Genomic DNA, 19,992 nt, shown 5'->3' with positions numbered 1-19,992 from the left:
TGACCACCAACAACCTTCCCTTAGACACAATTTCCTTAATTTTCGCATTATGTTTCAAATACCATTCCTTCTGCCTTTCCCTCTCATTCCCTCCACTCGCATCAAAAGCCACATTCTTAAAACATGAAAATCATATTCTCGCCCTCTGGGTGGTACCCAAAAAAACCACCTCCGAGAATTCCAAAATCGCCAACTTTTGCCTACAGTTGCATCGTAGGATTCAAACCAAGAATTTTCATCTCGTTCTGTTAATATGATCTTGGCATCTGGGAATGCGGCGATGAGTTCTTCAGCCATCAAAGCGCAGTGCCGTCCTGTGATTGCTTCGTATCTCCCGATGAATTTGTTGAAGTCGGAGGGTAGGAGAACAAGTTCTTCCAATGCCGTTATAATTTGCGTTGAAGGCCTTGGTCCAGTATGGGTAGAGGTTGTCGACGAAGTGGTTGTGGTCTAATGCATTGGCTGTTTTGTAGCCGAGTTCTTGGAGAGCCACGGCAAGCGAGGATGTGGATGTGCGGGCTGTGCCGACGACGATCACCTTCAGCTGTTTGGATTCGAGGTCTGAGGGTGAGGGAGGGAGTCAACTTGGCGCGACATGTTTCATTGGACATCATCAATTCGTAAAGTTGGGTGGGAACTTGCCATCTTGATTTCTACGTTCAATTGTAACCCCATCGGATAGGTTCATGCTCCTACTGCAAGACCGAAGGATCACCAATGGTGACCTCGAACGAATCCGAAAGTCTATATGTCCTTGCCATCTGTCGGTTTGCTTGAGACGCTCAGAATCCGAGAAATGTAATTATCTGGTCTCGTATCGTAAGCGGCTCACTGCTAATCTGGCTCATGGCTGGCCTTTCGACATAGTGAAAGTCGAATGCTTGGAAAGATCATTAGCTCTCGAGTAAGCCAGCTGTGAAGGTAGTCTGTGAGACTGTGCCAGAACTCAACAGTTTCCCGTTCTGTCCTGGATCTCACGTCGAGTTTATGGTCAGGAATTCGTCAGCAAGAGTCCGCGAGTCGTAAGATCCCGGCCTACTGCTCGGCAGCGCAAGCTCGTTCGTGAGAGGAAAGATGCGTTATAGAGGATAGCGGTATGTGTACGGCGTCGAAGGTTCTTCGCGTTTTCGTCATTTGTTCTAGCTGCTGTCTAGGCATGCGTCAAGCTTCGAAGACTCCTGCAGTTGGGTAATGCCTGGCTGCTTGTATTGCAGAACAGGGCCGAGATTCGTCCTCGCGGCCGATTCCGAATGGATGAGAAGTGTCGGCCGCGATTCTGTGGACCGATATCTCGGCGCTGTCGCGGTGCCTTTCGATTCTCACACGAAAGGTCCACTCATGCCTGTCTATCTGGATCAGAAGACCGGCATCTGAAGAATCTCGACATGATCGTCTTTGGGAGCAGGTCCAAAGCGACGCCGCCGGCCGGCTCGTCGAAGGACATTGAAGACGAAAAGAGTCCAAGGTTCTCTGCCGCGACATGACGTTGGACAAGATCGCCAGCCCGTGCAGAGGCTCGGCGGCAGGCTGCGTCTACTGCCGGAGCCTTTCCCATAACAGCAGTGCAAGCGAGGTTCTTGCAGGGATGCAATCAAAGTTCTGCTCGAGTCTTTCACACCATGATCCACAACACATGTCAGTCATGTCAGTGCATGTCGTCAGATTTCGCTCGACTTCAGCGCAAAGTTGCTCAGCAACTGCAGCACCAACCGCTGACTGGATCAGACGGGAATAGTGTCGAGGAACATACCGAAAATCACCCCTCGCACAAACGCGTTCGTGATGCTCCTTCTTCAACGGCCTGCCAGTCGTGGTGTGGCATTCACGTCACGCTTCAGCTCATCGTCTCGGGAAGATGCACACTCGATCAAACCGTGTGACATTTTCTGCTCTGACCCACATCGACCACATGCGAGAGACCCATATATCAACATCAGAACAGGGAAGAAGCTGGCCTGAACACAACATTCAACGGCACGTCCACATCGCAGACAGCAAGCTCTGCATCCCACCAGACCTTCACTCGCATCGGGGGCTTGCCACGGGCCTCCAGCTAACAGGCCCCGCGACTCCAAGCGTCGTTGGTGGTCGTTTTGAGCGGAACTCTGGAGTCGGAATAAAAGGAGGGTGAAAGTCCTGCACGTTTATCACCGACGCCATCGACTACTTCTACGGCTTCGTGTTCGCCGGATGCTGTGCTGCTCTCGTGGCCATCGTCTTTTTCTTCATGATCGAGACCAAGGACCGCTCTCTCGAGGAGATCGACACCATGTACGTCCTCGGAGTCAACCCAATCACTTCCGCAAAGTGGGATGGTAGCAAGCTGCCTGTGTCCGCGGATACCAGCGTCCGCAACAGCAGTGATGCTGCATATGCCGAGAGGAATGCTTCTGTGGCCAGCAAGGCTCCGACTGAGACTTTGGAGGAATAGAAAATGAACAAAATATTTTAGGTTAGCACTAGGGTCCACTAATGTGAAACGCATCGCAATGAGATGGAATGTTATGAGCTTCAAAGCCCTCCTTTCGTGACTCAGACTCGCCTTTCCAGGTTCATATGACCTCTCCAGCCAACTTCCAAGAAAAACTACTCTATGTTCTCGTACCGTTCCCCTAAAAAGGAAAGAAAAAAATAGTGACAAACGATTAAGAAAAGAGCAGTGTTACATGCGTGCCACGAAAGTCGTGCATTATATTCATATCTATTATCGCGACCCATAGGCCCATAGTATACCATCTCGTCGTCAGTCATAGTCCATATCCAATGAGCGGCTGATATCTAAGCATCGCCCATGTCCATACCGTTACCCTCCGAGAATCCAGCAAATTCACTACTCAGGATTTCATCTAAACCCTTCCAGTCCATGTCTCTGCCTGGAGTTGTGAAAGTTGGCAAATCACTGAAGTCGAATTGCCTGTTCGGGCTAGTGAAAGTAGCTGGGTCGCTCAAACCGTTGGTTGAATCGTTGAGCATTTGTGCAATGTGTCTGGAAAAGGGCGACACCTCATTGCTGCCTCCATTTCGTCCTTGGCTACTGCCACTCACACTGCGGCCACCTGGAGTGCGGTCGAGTCTGCTTGGAGTAGAGCGCAGGAAGTAGCGGGATGACGAGGGGGATGTCATGAAGTCGTTCATGCTCATGTCGGCACTATTTGCCGCGTTGGCGTTCGGAGTGAGGGGTTTGCGTTTGCGGCTGTTTTGCGTCGGTGTCTTCAGCAGATCCTCGAAATGCTGCTGCTTTCGTGATCGAGGCGTGTTCTTCGAAGGCGTCTTGCGCGCAGGAGTCTTGAAGACAGCGCTTGGCGAGCCTTCGAACAGATGCGAAAGATCGTCATTCTCATCGATCGGCGGCGCCATGTTCTCTTTGTCGTAGGTGAAGGCCTCAAAGACGTTGACATTAGTCTGCTCAGCGATCAAGACAACTTTCTCAGATTGCTTACCTCCCAAGCCTTTGCTTGGAGAAGGTGCAGACTGAGGGCGTGGAATGTCTTCGCCATTGAGCGTCTTCTCCTCACCTTCGCGACGGGGCGATGGGAACAGGAGACGTCTCGTGGGTTGCTCTGGCGTTACGTCAAGCTCAATCGGGCTATCTTGAGAGCCTTGAGGTCGGACTGGACTTGACTGGATGGCGCGCATAAACGCAGGGTCTCGATGTGGCCGGCGGACATTGCCATCATCACTGGTAGCTCGGCGCGACTGAACTTGCATGCTGTTCGCTCGTGGCCGAGCGCTGGGCGCTGCTTGTGGTTGGGGCACATCTGCAGCACCTTCCTTAGCATCATCTTCGGGCTCGTTTTCTTCGATGATGGCCTCTTCTGGAATGACCTGATCCGTCAAGAACGCCTCAGATCGAGGCTCAGGGCCATCTGTGAAGTCCTCTGCCCGCATCTTCTTCGACTTCCGGGATGCCGACTTTCGCTTCCACCTGTCCGGGGGGCGCATCGCTCGGAACTTGTTGAACCACAAACCACAAGGGTTGCAGACAACAGTGTCTTCAAAACCTACACCAGGTAGAAAGTTCTTGGTCTTTTTCATGCTTTTGCGAATCACAAATTTGGTAGATTCACCATCTTCGTCACGCTCCGTGACTTCGATGCCAATCGTCTCGCCTTCGCCTTCCACAGAATCTAGTCTGCCAGGCTTGCCGTCCACGTTCTTCACGTATAATTTTCGCCATGTTGGTGTTTCAATTGCTCCACAATGAGAGCAGAACATGGGCATCTCGCCGTTTGCGATCGACTGCTGAAGCTTCTTCTCGATCGCGATGCGACGTGGAGCACCCGAGCCTGACCGGCCTCCGCCACGTGGACGGCCCTCGGTATCACTGGGAGCAGGTGATCCGGCCTCTGAGTCATTTGTGGTAGTCCTGGATCGCTGCAGTGGTCCTCGCTTTTGCTTGGGCGGAGGTCTGGACGAGGCCTTTGGCTGTGGTACTTGTGGCGGCAAGGCTAAACTACCGCGTCTGGAGCCTTCAGCTTCTGGCATAGGCGTCTGGTCTTCGCCTGGAGACATTGCAGTGCTTGTGGTCATTGCTCGTGGTCTAGGCCGAGGTCAGTCTCGAATCCGCTATCAAGCTCACCGAAGAGCGCGCTGAAAAGCTCTTCATCACCGTTGAGAACATACCGTTGATGACCTGCAGAGTCCGGCAGTGGGTGGACATCGATGGGCAGGTCGTGAGGAACCTCGGAGGACATTCGATAAGCACTTGGCATATCTTCCACGGGAGATCCTTCGGTCTTAACGATGGATCCGTGCAGAGAATTGCGAGGTCGATAATGAGCAGCCATTTCCAGGTCTTCAGCATCCGGACTACGATTCTCGTCGTCTTCCAAACTCTCCATGATCGCACCGCTGTGAAATCCACGTTCGCTCATGTATCCACTATCAACCATGCGAGACGGGGGCAGTGTAGGCAGACCAGGACTACTAGGTTGGGGCATGTTGTAGCCTGGTACAATAGGAGGCGACGAAGGTATGTCCATGGGCGTTTCACCATTAGCACTATTTCCGGGAGAGCTGCCCTCAGGAGAAGTCATTGCATCCGACATTGGCTCCACGTCTGACATGAAATCAGACTCCGCGACGGAAGCTTGTCGAAGTGCGCTACGCACGGGCGCAGACGGCATTCTTTGAAAAGGTCTGGTTCGGTTTGGAACAGGTGTTGGGACGCGAGGTGGCGGTTCAAGGTCACTGCCAGGCGCAGAAGGCTTCTTGGCAATAGGACGAAACATATGCATCGATGAAGCAGTCGCGGCGGTAACGCGAAGATCGGATGACTTTGAGCCGAAAGAGGATTTGCCGCGCCAGTCAGCCTGGGTGACCTTGACTCGCTTGCGAGGCTGGCCATCTTCATTATAGAAGACCTCAGTCGGTGGCTGAGCTTGTTGTTGTTCGAAGGCCTGCTTTGGTGGCTGTCGTTGTGCGTGCGATGTGCCAGATTCACTTCTTACACTTCCACGTGAAACGGGCCGATTTTGTTCCGCAATTTCAGACGGATTTCCTGAGAAGCTCTGGTGACGTAATTCGTGATTCCGCTGGCTGGGTTTGGAAGTCATCATTGGGCTTCCAGCTCGGGTGCCTGGTGCGCTGTGAGACTGGGAAGAAAAGGCGGGGTTGTAAGAAAAGGTTGCGTTGTTCGGGGTCTCTGGGGCTCCCACAACTCCCGACTGCTGAAGCCCGCCGCTGACATGGCCACTATTTTCGGCGCCCATACCAAACATGGCTTCTAATGACTGTGCATCGTTGTTGCCATTCCCACTTGAAGATAGGAAGTCCATGTTGAAGTAGTCGTTCGTCTGCTGGTGAACTCTATTCTGATTATTCCAGGCGTTGGGGTCGAAACCAGACGAGGTAGCAGAACTAAGGCTACGCGTAGAATCGCTCCTCGTCAGCTCGGCGTGCGACGGCCTCGATATAGGCGTCAACTTGAACTTGACTTCAAGTGTCTCCTTGACTCCATTGTTGAAGAGAGCGATGTTTTTGCAGACTCGGCCAGTGATCATGGTCTTGTCGGCCTGAACATGAGGTGTGGAGGTAGACAGCAGCGATGAAAGTCGACCCTGGCCGACTACGGGCGCATCACACTCGCTGTAGTCGAAGGAGTAGACAGAAAAGTCGGCATTATCAAGCTGAGACAGGATCTCGGGTGAGGCGGTGACAATTGTCTGGATGCACTGCTGCAGCTCGATGACACCGACTTGAGATTGCTCATCGATGGCGACAGCAGGTATATTGAGAATATTTGGAAGTCGAGCTAGACACGTCGTCTGGTTTTCCTTATCAAAGGTGTAAAGGACCTTGACACGCATGGGACGCGTGGGTATGCTCGCGAAGTCTTCATCGTCCATTTTGCTCGAGGTTGATGTAACAGCGTAAGTTGTAACTGAAGAAGCGAAACGCTTTAGCCCTTCCCTTCGTTATCGGGCTGAGAGCTACGGGTGTGCGTGCTACAGCATACTGTGGTGATGGCGTGTGGTAGTCCAATACACGTTGATATGTGCAGAAGGTGCAAACGCGAGTCGGATCTCGTTCGAAAGCAGATGCGGAAGGCTGCGAATGGTCAGGTGACGCCGCGACGAGTCGAATGATATCAAATAGGCAAGAATTGCGTGCAGCGTGCAGAAGGAGGAGGCGGTGTCGGGTGTTGGACGTGGATGTCGTAGCGGAGAGGGAGAGGCAGAGGCAGATAGAGAGATCAAAGCCATAGCTTCAACGCGTCCAAGAACGCCAAGCAATCCCACGTCCCATGTCGCGCTACAGCCTACATGGCTGGGAGCACGTGCTGGATCTGCCGCAGTTTTGCCGAGTTGCATACCATGTCGCGAAAAGTGAAGTCCAAGTCCAGCCACAACGACATTAGCTCCATCGTAACAACACCATAAGCAGAGCAAATATGGCCGCTTCCGGAGCATCAGAAGCAAAGATCCAGTGAGTCCGGCTGTGCATATTACGATGAACTTGCGACAATTGCTGACATGTCAACAGAGAATTGCTGGGCAAGCCACGCGCTGAGCTCACGTATGTGTCTTGTCTATCCACCGCGCATTAGACGCTCATATGTGACGCATGAATACTGATTGTGATCGCAGAGAATACGAGATCTCCCTGCTCGAAACACACGAGTTCACCTCAGGCCCGCTCTCGCTCCTCCAGACCGCCGTCCGACAGCATACTCAAGTCCTCATTTCATGTCGCAACAACAGAAAATTGCTTTGCAGAGTCAAGGCCTTCGATCGACACTGCAATATGGTTTTGGAGAACGTGAAGGAGATGTGGACAGAGATTCCGCGCTTAGCAGATGGAAAGAAGGGACGACCAGTTAACAAGGACCGCTTCATCAGCAAGATGTTCCTCAGAGGCGACAGCGTCATCCTAGTGCTACTATCCTAGGCAACAGGGCGCAAAGAATTCTCGATGCTGCGTGGGCTTAATGGAAATATGGACGGGACACGATTGGGCGAGCCACCTCGCGGTGCGCTTTCCGCCCTGAGATGATGAGGAAGACCGCGCGGAACAATGGCGAAGAAGCGACACGACAGGAAACTGCAAAATCATGAGACCTCGGTACGGCGCTGATCATGTCAAACTACAGCCAGAAGGCTAATCGAAACCTCTTCCAGCACTAGCAGTGCAGATGCGACGAGCAAGATGACTCGATTACTGAAATAGCCGCTTCAAGACTGGCTAGCTATTTCGAAATTGTACTTGAATGCTAACCCATTCGCTAAAACTTTCCATCAAAATCCTTCACATAACCATAACTGATCACTTCAAAGCCTCTGCCAACCCGGAGAGGAACTCCGCGAGACCGTACGCACCTGGATCGGGCACCTCTTTGAAACCGCTTCCTCCAACGTAAACTGTGCGACCTAAGCTGGCCTCCATACCCTTGGTCTTTTCTGCGCCCTCATATGCTGCCTTCGCAGCTTGCTGGATATCATTTGTCGAATTCAGTTGTTCCACAAAGGGCGCCAGAGCATCAACCAGTGTTCGGTCACCAGGTTTTGCTGGCGTGTATTTCTCTAGTGCTCTGCTTGCCTCCTTGAGTGCGGCTGCCCAGATCTTGGCATCGGCCTTCTTACTACCGCCATTTCCTTGGAGTCGGATGCCGTACGCGAGGGAGTTCAAGTAGATGGCATATAATGCACCCGAAGTGCCATCCATTGTAGTCTCGACGATCGAAATGATCTCGTTCAGGAACAGGGCAGCATCGGACTGCCGGCTAATGTGGCCAAGTTTGGCCTTAATGCCTTCAGCACCGCGCTTCAGGCCAATGCCACAATCACCGTCGCCGACCACTGTATCGAAGCGCGTTACTTCCGGCTCTACCTTGATCAGGCGATCGAGAGCATGATCGAGGGCTTTGGTCGCTGCTACACCATCGATCTGGATATTCGAAGGGTTGTTTTCTGCCGTCTTGTCCCGGGCAAGCTCGCGAGTCTCAGATGGCGGCTTGTTCCAGGTCTTGCTGGTGATAGCCGCCGACCATCCGGCAGCTTCAGACGGAGCATCCAAGAGCTCGAGAAGAGATTGCTTGACACCCAAGTCTGACACTTTGAGCAGCGAGATCGAGAATCCGAGTCCGTTCAAGGAGGTCATGAACGTCCCAGAGATTGTCCTGACTGGCCTGATACCGTAGTCCTTTTCCAGCTGCGTCACGACCTCTGTGGTGATGCCGCCCATTTCCAGCACACTGACACCTCCCAAATTATTCACGAGGAGTACAGTCTGGTCCGAGCTGTTAATGTTCGAGAAAGCACGATCCTTATCCGATTGATCGAGCATGTATTTGAGCATTGTCTTGACAGTTGTAGGCAGATCCGCCTCTGCTCTTTCCGCGCCATCTTCATTATGGATACCCATTCCAAGCTCGACCTCGGTATCCTTCAAAGCTTCCTCTTCAACTTTGCGGCCAGGGACGTGGACGTGGGCCAGCGATGAACCCATGGAGACTGTGTTGTCTGCCACAATTTGGGCTGCCTTGTGCACTTCTTTCAAGCTCCCTCCCGCAGCAGCGAGAGCTCCCGCAATCTTATGAATCAGCACCGTGCCAGCGATACCTCTTCGTCCGACCTTTCCTCCCTTGGCTCTTCCAACTCCGGCATCGTCGCCCACCACTACCATCTCGCACTCAACACCAGCCGCCTTGGCCTTCTCAACAGCCATGCCGAAGTTGAGCACATCACCGGTATAGTTCATCACAACAACCAAAACACCCTTGCTGGTCTCTACCCTTTGTGATATACATCTTCGAACCTGCTCGGCAGAAGGCGATGCAAAGATTGTTCCAGCTACCGCACCACTCAGTACTCCAGGACCAACGAAAGCAGCGAAGGAAGGTTCGTGTCCTGAGCCACCACCTGAAATGACCGAAACCTGTGGTTCTGCCGCATCTGGACGAAGGTATATGACTTTGTTCTCTTCATCGAAAGCTGTATTCGGATTCGTGAGAGTTATAGAACGAAGAGCAGAAGTGACAAGGTGAGTTGGATCGTTGATGAAATGCTTGGACGCCATGGTGGTTACTATGTCAAGTCTGAGAAGGTGAGGAAGGACGAAACAGCAAAGCACCTTTCATTCATCGTTATCTGCTGACCCAGTTTCACCATTTCTACACGCTCTTGACAAGCGGGGCAGACACGCGGGGCGCAGGAACGAGCTCCACCGAACCATTGAGAAAGCCTCCGGGAATGGGACCGATGCAGGATAGAAACGATGTCGGAAGTGTTTCTCCATGCTTGATGCGCGCCGAATCTAATGGACTAACCGAGACGTCGAAATTCAAACTGCATCTCAAGATTGTGAGGTGAGAGCAGAATCTGGATTGCTGGGCGTCGGCCTTTGCAAGCCGAAGACGGAAAGTCGAAGCGCCACAAACTGGAAATTCGAGCCCCGCAGGTCTATGAGAAGACGCCCGAGTGACCCCCAATGTTGGCTCTGCACTCTCTCCCAATCAGCTCGTCTTGATGCGGATGCGATAGAGAAACTCACGAGCCAAGTAATACGGCTACAGTTGTACGCATCGCAAGCTACATCTCTCATGGCGACGGCAGTGGCCTGAACTTCTCCTGAGGTGCTTCGGAGAAGCTGTCCGGCCGCAAAGCTTATTTCTGCCGTTTCCCCAATTAACATCACTCAGCATGCACTGCGTTGATTGCAACCAATTCATCAATGAGCCTCAATATGAGCAGAAGGAGAGTAAGATGTGTATGTGGCTGTTCAATCTCGAAAGACCGGCAGGCAGCCGGATCTTCACAGATCTCCGCAATCCTTTGACAAGCTTGTTCTGACCGCAGCTGACATCATGACTTTCTCCCATGCCCATGCCAACAAGGGGTATCGATCCTTCACGTACAGGAGCCATCATGGATGTCACTCAAAGGTAAGCAGAATCAGAACAAAGGAACATCACCGACACGACATCTGAACTACCTCCACAAATTCACCACCATGGGCGTCGACCTCAGTACGGCTCGCTGGCTCGCGCCTGCCTCGTTCGTCTACGACTTCGCGGCCCAGCTATATGGCATTTTGTCATCACCAAGCATGAAAGATATCCATGACCGAAATCTATCATTCTTCAGTCCCCAACCACTGTTCGTTGCTGCATTCTTCTTTCCGCAGCAACTGTCTCAGCTTGCATGGCTTTACAAGCTCTGGACGCTGAAGCCCGAGAAGCCGAGGGAGAAGAAACAGCTTGACGAGTTTTTGAGATATATTCCGTATTATGTCTTGGGCAATGTTTGCATCGGGACTTGGTGAGTGAATATGAATGAAGATCTAATGTGCATCACTGCTGATCCTTCCCTAGGATGTTCTTCTGGAATAGTGAAAACCTCAAAGCGGCAGATGTCTTTGTCGTGATCAACACCATAGCACAACTCTTCTTCGTAGCAACTCAGCTGGGACCAATGGACACAAGAAATTCGGGAAGCGTCTTGACGCACATCGTTTCCAAGACGTTCGCTGGTCTCGGCGTGCTCGATATACTTCACAACACGAGTGTGGCGTTCTATAAGGATGAGATGCCAAGCACAATTCTCAAGGTTACCACTGGTCTAGGATTTGGAGCTGTGAGCGCAATGTCGGATTGGATCTTTGGCGGCTGTCTTGTTTACGACTTGATCGCCCTCTCGGTCGGGCAATTGCAGTACGATGCCAGCTGGAGCAAGTTGCTAGGTTTCTTTGCTGCTGGAAGTGCTGCGATCGTGGGTGTGAGGAACTACGTGAAGTAGGTGCACCCCATTTTGAAGCGCTTACGGCTGGCGGGTGTGCATTAGTTACTGCGTATCGATACTTATGAAGTTGAACGCAAACCGGAGACAAGTACATTGACTAACACTCAAGCACAGACCGCCATATGTAAAAGGCGACTATTCGAGGATAGAAGAGGACAATGTGGATGATACGGCCTAGGTAATTCAGCCCGGTAGGATACAGCACTCATATGAAGAGTCAACGTCGAATTTAAGCGTTCCGTCGATGTAGGATGCCAATCGCCGAATCTGAAAGTCAAACCTCATGGCAGATATCATGGCAGATCAGCGATCTCGACCATAATAAACAACGACCAGCCCATATCCTGGTGAGCATCTTTGCTATTGTAAGGCCGTTTCTCTAGCCTGATGCAAGCTGGTTCGAAACAAGTACCAGTACGCGCGAAGTTGAGCTCGCAGCGAAATTGGCGCATTGCTGTGCTGCGGAGCACACGTCGAGGGTGCCGCGATTACACCGCGGCGTGATGTATTTGATCTCAGACATGGCCTTGATAGTTGACAGTTCTGACGCCTGTCCCACGATTTTCTCAATCTTTTCAGTCCTGCAGGGTAGCTAACTCGGTGACAGCTTTCCAGCTTGGACCGCCATGCTTCTCAGCAATGATAATGCTTTCAATGTTTCCGTTCCCAAGTCCCTTGTTGGAGTCGTGGACATGTGGACACCCTGGCAACTCTGGGACAAATCGGATCTCTCCGTCGAGATCCTTTACCCTGATCTTCAAAAGCCACAGCTTTGAACACTGACTGAAGAACAGGTCGGCCGTCACGGGAGTCTGCTGAGCGGTCTGTGAAGGATAGTGGCATGAGCTGTGAGTCAAGTTCCCGTTCCCGGAATCGGCCACTCACAGATAAATGGATGAAGCCATCTTTTTTGTCCAAGTCCGACAGTGGAAGTGTATCAGGGAGCGGCTGCGCAGGAGCGGCGTCCAGGATCTTGTAGTAGTAGTTGTGCTCAGCCATTATTTTGATGGTATTTTTTGAGGTTGGAAGGTTCTCCCAATAAAGTATCGTTCAAGCGCTGCAGTGCTTGTCCTAATCGAGCGGAGCGACGGAGTGGCGGTCAAGAACAGCTTGCGTACGGAGTAAAAGTGTGGCCTAAGGTTTAGGGCACGTGATTGCGATTCGAGCTGTTGGCCAATCACAGCGCGCGCTCAATTTTGCGGGCAGGTTGCATGTCAGGTTGATGCCGTGGTCCCGACTCCCGACGACTCTTCTTGCACAACTTTCTCCGCCAGCCGGCCGCCGGTAAGTTACATATTAAGAACCAGATTTGAATTTCGGCTGCGCATGCTCCAAGGCGCCAATGCACCTTGCCGATTCCCTGCTCATGACCTTGACTAATCCCCTGAATCATTACTCAACAGGCAAATCCACCATCGCTATAATATTATGAGACAGCCGACAATAGTATCCTCGTGCTGCACGGGGTGTATTGGCCATCGATGGCAGTGAGGGGCCGATTAATGCCTTCCGCTCGCACCGGACTTTGCATGCAACATCCTCCTCTCCGCATGCCGTAGTACAACGAATACTGCAGTCTGATTGCTGTGACAGCGCCATTGCCAACGTCCGACCGACGGCCAAAATGACATGAGGTCCAGCCTTACACCAAACGCGTCTGACAGCGACGTGTTTCATCCCACGCGGACCGAACGTTACACACATCGACTCATGGCCAGCATAGCCTTGGAGCTACAGTGAAGGAAGCCTTAGCAAGGTCCAAGATTTCGTTAACTGCTCACGAAGCATTGGCTGGAACTCGGACTTAAACACGACGTTGTGCTCCCGCTGGCCGACGCGTTCTGCATTTCTTCATATCTTGCCCACGCAGGCACTGTACGCGCAGCCACTGTGCTAGCCAATCATCCAACGAAGCCGACCTCACTTGCTGCATTGCAGTGGAAATTGCAGCTGCAAGACAATCATTCGGCTGTCACAAGAGATTCTTACCAGGGAGCTTCTGCTTGGACGTCTGCAGCTTGCTGCTCTTGGATCTGGGGCGTGATCGAGCCTGTCGAACATCGGATCACTAGCTAGCAACAACCACTGTTACACCCGATAGCCGTGGTGTTGCCTGTCCTGAAACGATATGCCACACTCGACCAGAGGCTCAGCTGACTCTAATGCTTCGACACATTCACTGGAACACGTTGGCCTGATGCCGCAGACCTCGTCATCTCAAGCCGGTCTTGCCCTTGTGTTAAAGAACGCTCGCAGTCCTCAACCATCAAATCTCAAAGGGGAACGCAACAGTCTACCAGGAGGCGATGCATATGCGAGCCTCGTAAGCAAACCCGACATTGACGAGTTCTTGCAAAAGCATCTTGGAGACAAGGACAGCATGATTGCTGCATACAATAACTCGTCGCAGCAGCGGAAACAGTACTATGAGGAGCAATTCCAGTACAAGGACAACATCCAGGGAGGGGTCCGCGAGAGGGTACAGCGAGAGTCACCCGTCATTGCGGAATTACGCACCAATGTCATCGTAAGTCTGCCTATCTTTAAGCTGTGCAGCATGCATTGATACCTTTGCTGCAGATCAAAGACGAATTCACGCTTGTGACAGATCTGTCTTACCACCTAGCCGCACGCTATACAAGACCCGACTCTGCGATCATGGTCAAGGTGGACCATAGTGCCTGCTTAGCGATGGGAGGCACGTTTGATCCATGTTATATCCTCAGTGTTACGACTGTCCCAGCGCAGATGGGCCCAACAATGAACAAGAGAAATGCCGCATTGATCCAATCGTTCATGGCCGATATACTTAGCGTACCACCGGAGCGCGGTATCGTAAAATTTCAAGCAATTCCTGAAGAGTGCTTTGCAACAAATGGAACAACGGTAGCAGGCGAAATCGAGAGACAAGAGAAGCAGCAGTCGGGTGCCAATGACAGCACTATTCGACGAGCCATTACCAGCACAGGAAGGAAAAGCATACCGTCATTCAAAAAGAGCTTTGAAGCACGAAATGGAGAAAGCAAAGGAATACACAGCACGGATTCAAAAGCAGTGTCGGGCAAAGCACACGATAACGCTGTTGAACACGGCAGAGAAATCACGCCTCCAGCGCCATCATCGCGGGTGGAACTGTTTGAACTGCCTGCTGGCGACGCAGGAACGAAACGACCGGCCACTGCCCACGCTCAGTCATCGTCTAATGGATCGAATGGGCTTCGTATGAATGGGGTGTCAAGCAAAAATCTGAGTCCAAAAAATCCTGGCACGCCAAAGAGCAGACCTCGAACGCTTTCTGGCTCTTCGATTCAACAGCAGATCAAAGACAGCGCAAATGCTTTGGCCTCGGCACCGCCACCGCCCGCCCTTCGAAATACTTCAGTTCCGCCTTTGAAACGCAACCGACCGCCTTCCTTCCTCAAGGTCGATCCGGCTGCTTCAGCGCGTCCAACAACACCACGGCAGCGACAGACAGCATCTCCAGAAGATCGCGTTAGTCTACGAGATGGTACAGTTGACAGCGCTGTGGAAGTGCCGAATGCCGGAGATAGGAACGCCGAAAAGAAGGAGACGGATGGGCCAGACGCAAAGGACAAGCAGGGCAAGAAAGATCCTGCGGCGAACACTGCGAAGAGGCGCTCGACAATTACAGCCACTCCAAAGATTCCAGATCCACCCCCTACGCCCAGCATGAATGAAGACAGGAAGAGCACGAAGTCGATGAGAATTGGCAAACGGAAGAGCTTTCTGGCTGCTTTCAGGAGGAGTATTGCTACTCTGCCGCGGGATGAACGATGAAGAAAAGCAGATTGTAAAGCGGTCGCGCCACTTTTGCAGCTCTGTTGACCATAGTGACAACATAAAGATACCCAAAGCTACCCGCTAGAGATATGGAGCTATCGATACTGTAAAATCTCGTTCGCCCGTGCACCTCAATATTGCCACTTCGTCTGGCAATGTCACTTCTACTACGGTCTCAAAATTCCTACTGCTTGCCTGCGATGATTCGCAAGCTATCCGGCTGACTGCGTGGACTCTCACTCTTTGTATCCAGAGAGTGCCGACGAATATTGGAGGTCAGCTCATGATGATCCTTCTCTTCGTCCAGCCTGACTCCTCGCTTTGTACTGCTTCCAAAGGCGATGGTGTATAGAGCCAATGCCAAAAGCATGAGCTGCAGGATCAAGCTTGGGATGGTGGTGTAGAAAGCAAAACGCTAGAACTCATGTCAATGTTTTGTCCGCGCTATCAAGCCGGTCTGGCCGCTTACCGTTTCATGACATAAAGTGTCAAACTGTCTCGGGACATTCTCGTTGGCTACATCTCGCCACATACATGTCCAGGTCTGCAAAGTATCGCTTTCCGAGCCATTGTTCAAAGAAGCTGAAAAGGCTATGGCAATGATCGCCAAGATGGTGCTGAGGAGTGAGGTGGCAAAGACGAGAAGATTGGCCGGAAGCTTGGTTCGGGGTCAAAAACACAGCCATCTATGCGTACGTATCTCGAGGCTCGAGCTCGGGTCGGACTTACTGCTGCGATGAAGATTGCCGCCACAAGAAGGGCATTGAGAAGCACAATGACTGCCGATGTGCCTAGCAGAGCGGGCAGACCTCGCATGTCGAAATGTGATGCCCATACCGGGAGGAAGTAGACATTGTCGTATCGTTGTGTGAGATAGATGTTGAGAGATCGTCCTGCGCAAGCGATTATGGCTATGTTCAGCGCGAGCGATAGAGCTGCGACGGCAAGTGTTGGTATGCGGAGGCGAGAAGCCATGATGTCCAGCAGAGATTGTCAATGGAGGAAGGAACGCTGCGGTCTATGATATGGATAGATGTAGCTGAGATTGGGGTTGCACAAGCTCCTTCGCTTCTCCCATCTGGAGCGTCGTCTAGCCTAAGCAAGCATAGCTACAGCTTACAAGAGCGCGTAGGAGAAGTCGGTCTTGACTCTCTGAACGGGCGCTTAGCAGCGCTTGTGATGGAGCGGCCGTTGGCTGAGAGCCATGAAGCGCTCCTATGTACACTGCTCGCCTTCTATCTCAACCTGCTTCCTGGTTGGTGCGGAATGTGATATGTGAAACGAAAGCGCCGTCAGCGAGGGAAGAAGTAACGTTAGAGTGCGCGCTTCTACGCTTGCAGAGAGTCGTGATTGATTGGCGTGAGTTTGGCGCTTGAGTTCTGGGGTGAAGATCACGTGAATTCTAAGAATAGCTGTTATCATTGATTCCTGCTCGACCGCAAGAGATCCCAACCATATCACAGCAATGAGAGTATTCGCGAGCGTGCATCCCCTCGCTATTATGCCGGTGGAAACATCAATGCTGGACGAGAACCGGAATGGAGCGCGATAATCGAGGTCCGACCGAGAGCAAGAGCATGGAAAGACCATCCAGGAAATGGTGTCCAACAAGAGCCGGGCCAACCTATATATTAGAGCGTGGGCAAAGGAGCCTGAATTCGACTACCGGAATATCGCTACCCTCAGAAATTCGTTCCTTCGGAACACCTGGCAAAATCTCAGCGCTTCCCGTGTGCCCTCGACCAGATCCGCGATCGTGCCGCAGTGAAGGAGCCACAGACCAGACTCGAAGGAAGATCGGGCGGCAGTCCAAGGGAGGACGCTCTACGAGAACGGAGGCGATTGTGCCTGACTGCGTGCATCAGCTTTGCAAGAGTCCTCGGATGCCGTATCTCGCGCGCGGAGATCGACCACCAGCACTGAGCTGCGACTAACCCTTGCGGAAGGCCACTTCGAACAGCACGATTGTTAGCTATTTGTCTCGTCAGCATATCGTTCAGAAGTTCCGACAGTCTCAGTGGCTTGGTCATGCCATCCTGGATCCAGGAAAATGTTCGAGGCCTAGCTGCATCGCGTCATCACACCGTCGTTCTCCGATTTAACAATGTTGCCCATTCTCGATAATGCCTGGTGCTTACAAGGACACGAGGCGTCCATATTCCGTGCCTGCGTCTTGGCCAATCTGGACAATTCTTACCGGTGCATTTGCAATAGGCGCCGCGATGAGGCAAAATGCACGAATGAGCCCGCTCCATCATTGCCTCGTGGATGCTGAACATGCTTGACGGAGCGTGTCGGCAGTCGAAGTTGGACACTTGGATGCACAAGCTTCAGTCGAGCGCACGACCACTGCAAATCGTCATTTGAGGCACGTCGGTGTCATATTTTGTGCTGCTGGATTATGAGGTTGCCGATCTGCTGCTGGGGGGTAGGAGATGAGGGCCCAATGGGGCTCAGATACCGATGGACGAGCAGGTAGTGCGTGGGCCGCGCGTAGCCCAAGTGTTATGAAGTTGAGATTGATGATGATTGAGTAGAGGAGGAAGGCTAATTACAAAGGTAGGCCGTCGCCTTATTAGTCAGCTAGCCCCTGGACCGTTACTTCCTTGTTCCGTAATAGTCTGCCCTAAACAAAAGAAAAGGCACGCCCTCGTGCCGTTGCTCTAACTCTCTCGTCTTGTTGCCTAGATACTAATTATCTAGTAAGCTATCTACTGCTTAGGCTAGTCTCGTTGCCTAGATACTAATTATCTAGTAGGCCGTCTACTGCTTAGGTATAATTCTGTTCTTATTTCTGCTCGTATCTACTTAAAGGTATACTAATGCCTTAGCCTTCCTCTCTACAAATTCCGCTCGTTTCTTATTAGCCTTAGCTTCTATAGCTACCTCCTCGCGTTCTAACTAGGCCTAGACTTGCGCTCGTCGCGTTTCCTTCTTAGCTACTATCTATTAGTTAGTATATCGCTCTATAGATAGGTCGGTTAAGTCGGTCTATACTCCTATATAGCGGTAGAGTACCTATCCTTAGTTACTTCCGAATTTAGCGCTAAGGTCGTCCGTTAGCTAGGTAGCCTTAGTCGTTGCTACTAATAAACCTTCCTCTCTAGGCTTCTATTTAGGCGGGTTTAGATTGTTATTACCCCTATTATCGGTAGCCTTCCTAGTCGCGTAGCGGTTATCTCTATTTTCGAGTGCCTCGAAGTTAGCTAATAATACTCTAGGGTCTATAAAGTCCGCGAAGTGTTCGTCGTTAGCGACTATTTGCCTTACCCTATACTATCGCCTAACGAACGCAACTCGTATAGCCTTAGGGTCGTAACGTGCTATAAACTATTACTAGATAAGTTTCTATAATAGCTAGTTATACTCGGACTATAGCTTCTTCGTTAAGTTCTTAACCTTCTTAGGTACTCGCTTAGTGCTATTGTCGGCTATGTTTCTTTATATAACTAGGTCGATATTAAGTATCTCGTTTAGCGCTAGGTAGAGTATATTAACCTCGATGTCTCGTATTATATCTCTCTGCTCTCTAAGCATCTTATTACGTTTGTCCTTTTTCTTAGGCGATAGTTTAGCTAGCTTTGCCCTCGAAGTCCGATCCTTAGTAGGCTAAGCCGTTAGGGCTCTAGCTAGGGCTCTCTTCTTGTCTAACGACGTCGTCTCTATTATAGGCGATTCCTTTAGAGTAATAGGTATCGCCTTCTTAGCCTTCTTTATTAGCCGAGGAGTTAGCGTTACCTCGTCTTCGTCGACAAGTCGGCCCTTACCTTTATTCTTTTTCTTCTTAGTGCTAGATTTCGATAGCGTCTCCTTATTAGCGTTAAATAGCGTAAACGATAGATAGGCGTTAACTAGCGTCTATAAGATAGATTCTAGGTCGTTAATAGGCTCGTTATCTAGGATAGGCTCTATTAATACTGCTACTATGCTTCGGAATTAATTAGTCCTCTATTCCGCCGTTATATCGCTCTCTTACGGTTACGGTCTCTAAAAAAGGAAGAAAGTATTAGGCTCGTCGGAGTCGGGCTTATTAAGAAGGTTATAGGTATCGCTCTCGCAAGCCGGGCGATAGTCGTTAAGGTCGATATCCGAGAGGTTATTAAGAGCGCTATTACCTATAGAACCGTCCTTACCGTTACCCTCGCTAGCGTTGCCTAGCAAATTAGTAGCGGCAGTATCGTTAGTAGCGGCTATCTCGCCGTTAGCCTCGGTAGTATACGCGAGGAAATCGTTAGGTAGCGTCGTATCGTTAGTATTAGCCTTACTAGCGTCGGCGAGGTCGTTAGGCAAAGCTATATCGCGTATATTAGATATCTCGCGTAGTAGCGTCTCCTACTTTATATTGTATTCTATTGCTTTACGCTAGTAGAAACAGTATCGAATGTCGTAAGCAAGCTCTTATATTAGCGAGGGCAATATATTATATTCGCGGAAAGTTATTATTATAGTAAAGTTGCTATAGCGAAGTTGTTTTAAAATAAAGTAAACTTAGTATACGCGCAAACTTAGTATACGCGCTCCTGCCTATTATAGAAGTAAAGCGGACTACGTAGAAGCTACGCGATTAAAGGAAATGTATATACTATAAGTCTGTCCTATAATGTTCTGTTGCTATTCTAGCGGTAGCGACGATCGTAGGCCTTTACTATCGTTAGTAGAATGCCTTCTGTTCGTATCTACTTATTAGCTCTAGCTCCTGCGTTCTTCTATCTAACTAGATATTCTATAACCTCCTTCCTATGCCGACCGACTCGTCGGACTCGTCGGTCTCTTAGCGCTTCTATTTCTAGTAGAGCGTCTCCCTATTCGATACGCATCCTTAAGGGTTGCCTCGTTGCTCGCTTATACGGATCCTTAGTATTAGGGTACGGCTCGAGTTCCGTAATTAAGACTACTAGGTGTATCTTCTACGTCTTTAGCAGGTTAATCTAGTAGGCTAGTCCGGTGCTATAAC

General features: G+C 51.0%; 8 protein-coding genes across 8 annotated transcripts; 3 read left to right on the top strand and 5 right to left on the bottom strand.

The window, feature by feature from the left end:
- Positions 1 to 54: 54 nt before the first annotated feature.
- Positions 55 to 297, bottom strand: MYCFIDRAFT_132019 (uncharacterized protein; the record flags this gene model as incomplete). The annotated part of the gene is made up of 1 exon (XM_007925023.1): positions 55 to 297. One exon carries the CDS (start codon positions 295 to 297, stop codon positions 55 to 57), a length of 243 nt encoding a protein of 80 aa, XP_007923214.1.
- A 2,481-nt stretch (positions 298 to 2,778) lies between these two features.
- MYCFIDRAFT_82568 (uncharacterized protein) lies at positions 2,779 to 6,347 on the bottom strand (the record flags this gene model as incomplete). Its single annotated transcript, XM_007924663.1, has 2 exons — positions 2,779 to 4,540; positions 4,624 to 6,347. The coding sequence occupies 2 exons, from the start codon at positions 6,345 to 6,347 to the stop codon at positions 2,779 to 2,781; spliced, it is 3,486 nt and encodes a 1,161-aa protein (XP_007922854.1).
- Positions 6,348 to 6,892: 545 nt separating this feature from the next.
- Positions 6,893 to 7,389, top strand: MYCFIDRAFT_82569 (uncharacterized protein; the record flags this gene model as incomplete). The annotated part of the gene is made up of 3 exons (XM_007924664.1): positions 6,893 to 6,927; positions 6,985 to 7,017; positions 7,089 to 7,389. 3 exons carry the CDS (start codon positions 6,893 to 6,895, stop codon positions 7,387 to 7,389), a joined length of 369 nt encoding a protein of 122 aa, XP_007922855.1.
- Positions 7,390 to 7,635: 246 nt separating this feature from the next.
- On the bottom strand, positions 7,636 to 9,547 carry MYCFIDRAFT_59700 (glycerone kinase). Its single transcript, XM_007924453.1, has one exon. The coding sequence runs from the start codon at positions 9,514 to 9,516 to the stop codon at positions 7,765 to 7,767; it is 1,752 nt and encodes a 583-aa protein (XP_007922644.1). The 5' UTR covers positions 9,517 to 9,547; the 3' UTR covers positions 7,636 to 7,764.
- Positions 9,548 to 10,385: 838 nt separating this feature from the next.
- MYCFIDRAFT_70982 (uncharacterized protein) lies at positions 10,386 to 11,513 on the top strand. Its single transcript, XM_007924525.1, has 3 exons — positions 10,386 to 10,757; positions 10,811 to 11,230; positions 11,352 to 11,513. Exons 1-3 carry the CDS (start codon positions 10,450 to 10,452, stop codon positions 11,413 to 11,415), a joined length of 792 nt encoding a protein of 263 aa, XP_007922716.1. The 5' UTR covers positions 10,386 to 10,449; the 3' UTR covers positions 11,416 to 11,513.
- Positions 11,514 to 11,812: 299 nt separating this feature from the next.
- MYCFIDRAFT_82573 (uncharacterized protein) lies at positions 11,813 to 12,236 on the bottom strand (the record flags this gene model as incomplete). Its single annotated transcript, XM_007924665.1, has 2 exons — positions 11,813 to 12,061; positions 12,123 to 12,236. 2 exons carry the CDS (start codon positions 12,234 to 12,236, stop codon positions 11,813 to 11,815), a joined length of 363 nt encoding a protein of 120 aa, XP_007922856.1.
- A 693-nt stretch (positions 12,237 to 12,929) lies between these two features.
- Positions 12,930 to 15,165, top strand: MYCFIDRAFT_213956 (uncharacterized protein). The gene is made up of 2 exons (XM_007925022.1): positions 12,930 to 13,764; positions 13,818 to 15,165. The coding sequence occupies exons 1-2, from the start codon at positions 13,366 to 13,368 to the stop codon at positions 15,033 to 15,035; spliced, it is 1,617 nt and encodes a 538-aa protein (XP_007923213.1). The 5' UTR covers positions 12,930 to 13,365; the 3' UTR covers positions 15,036 to 15,165.
- On the bottom strand, positions 14,451 to 16,339 carry MYCFIDRAFT_210300 (uncharacterized protein). Its single transcript, XM_007925021.1, has 3 exons — positions 15,768 to 16,339; positions 15,508 to 15,696; positions 14,451 to 15,453 (listed from the first exon to the last, which is right to left on the bottom strand). Exons 1-3 carry the CDS (start codon positions 16,011 to 16,013, stop codon positions 15,223 to 15,225), a joined length of 666 nt encoding a protein of 221 aa, XP_007923212.1. The 5' UTR covers positions 16,014 to 16,339; the 3' UTR covers positions 14,451 to 15,222.
- Positions 16,340 to 19,992: the final 3,653 nt, after the last annotated feature.

This window comes from Pseudocercospora fijiensis (assembly GCF_000340215.1).
Source record: "Pseudocercospora fijiensis CIRAD86 unplaced genomic scaffold MYCFIscaffold_2, whole genome shotgun sequence".
Classification (NCBI taxonomy): Eukaryota; Fungi; Ascomycota; class Dothideomycetes; order Mycosphaerellales; family Mycosphaerellaceae; genus Pseudocercospora; species Pseudocercospora fijiensis.
Note: the sequence above shows the minus strand (reverse complement) of the source record. Positions and strands in the feature narration are given on the sequence as shown.

Excerpts from the sequence above, each read along its gene's own strand:
- MYCFIDRAFT_59700 (XM_007924453.1), bottom strand. The coding sequence starts at position 9,516 with ATGGCGTCCAAGCATTTCATCAACGATCCAACTCACCTTGTCACTTCT.
- MYCFIDRAFT_70982 (XM_007924525.1), top strand. The coding sequence starts at position 10,450 with ATGGGCGTCGACCTCAGTACGGCTCGCTGGCTCGCGCCTGCCTCGTTC. Across the intron at positions 10,758-10,810 it reads AATGTTTGCATCGGGACTTG|GATGTTCTTCTGGAATAGTG; the intron begins GTGAGTGAATAT and ends ATCCTTCCCTAG. Across the intron at positions 11,231-11,351 it reads GGTGTGAGGAACTACGTGAA|ACCGCCATATGTAAAAGGCG; the intron begins GTAGGTGCACCC and ends ACTCAAGCACAG.
- MYCFIDRAFT_213956 (XM_007925022.1), top strand. The coding sequence starts at position 13,366 with ATGCCACACTCGACCAGAGGCTCAGCTGACTCTAATGCTTCGACACAT. Across the intron at positions 13,765-13,817 it reads AATTACGCACCAATGTCATC|ATCAAAGACGAATTCACGCT; the intron begins GTAAGTCTGCCT and ends CCTTTGCTGCAG.
- MYCFIDRAFT_210300 (XM_007925021.1), bottom strand. The coding sequence starts at position 16,013 with ATGGCTTCTCGCCTCCGCATACCAACACTTGCCGTCGCAGCTCTATCG. Across the intron at positions 15,697-15,767 it reads CGGCAATCTTCATCGCAGCA|CTTCCGGCCAATCTTCTCGT; the intron begins GTAAGTCCGACC and ends CCCCGAACCAAG. Across the intron at positions 15,454-15,507 it reads ACACTTTATGTCATGAAACG|CGTTTTGCTTTCTACACCAC; the intron begins GTAAGCGGCCAG and ends CATGAGTTCTAG.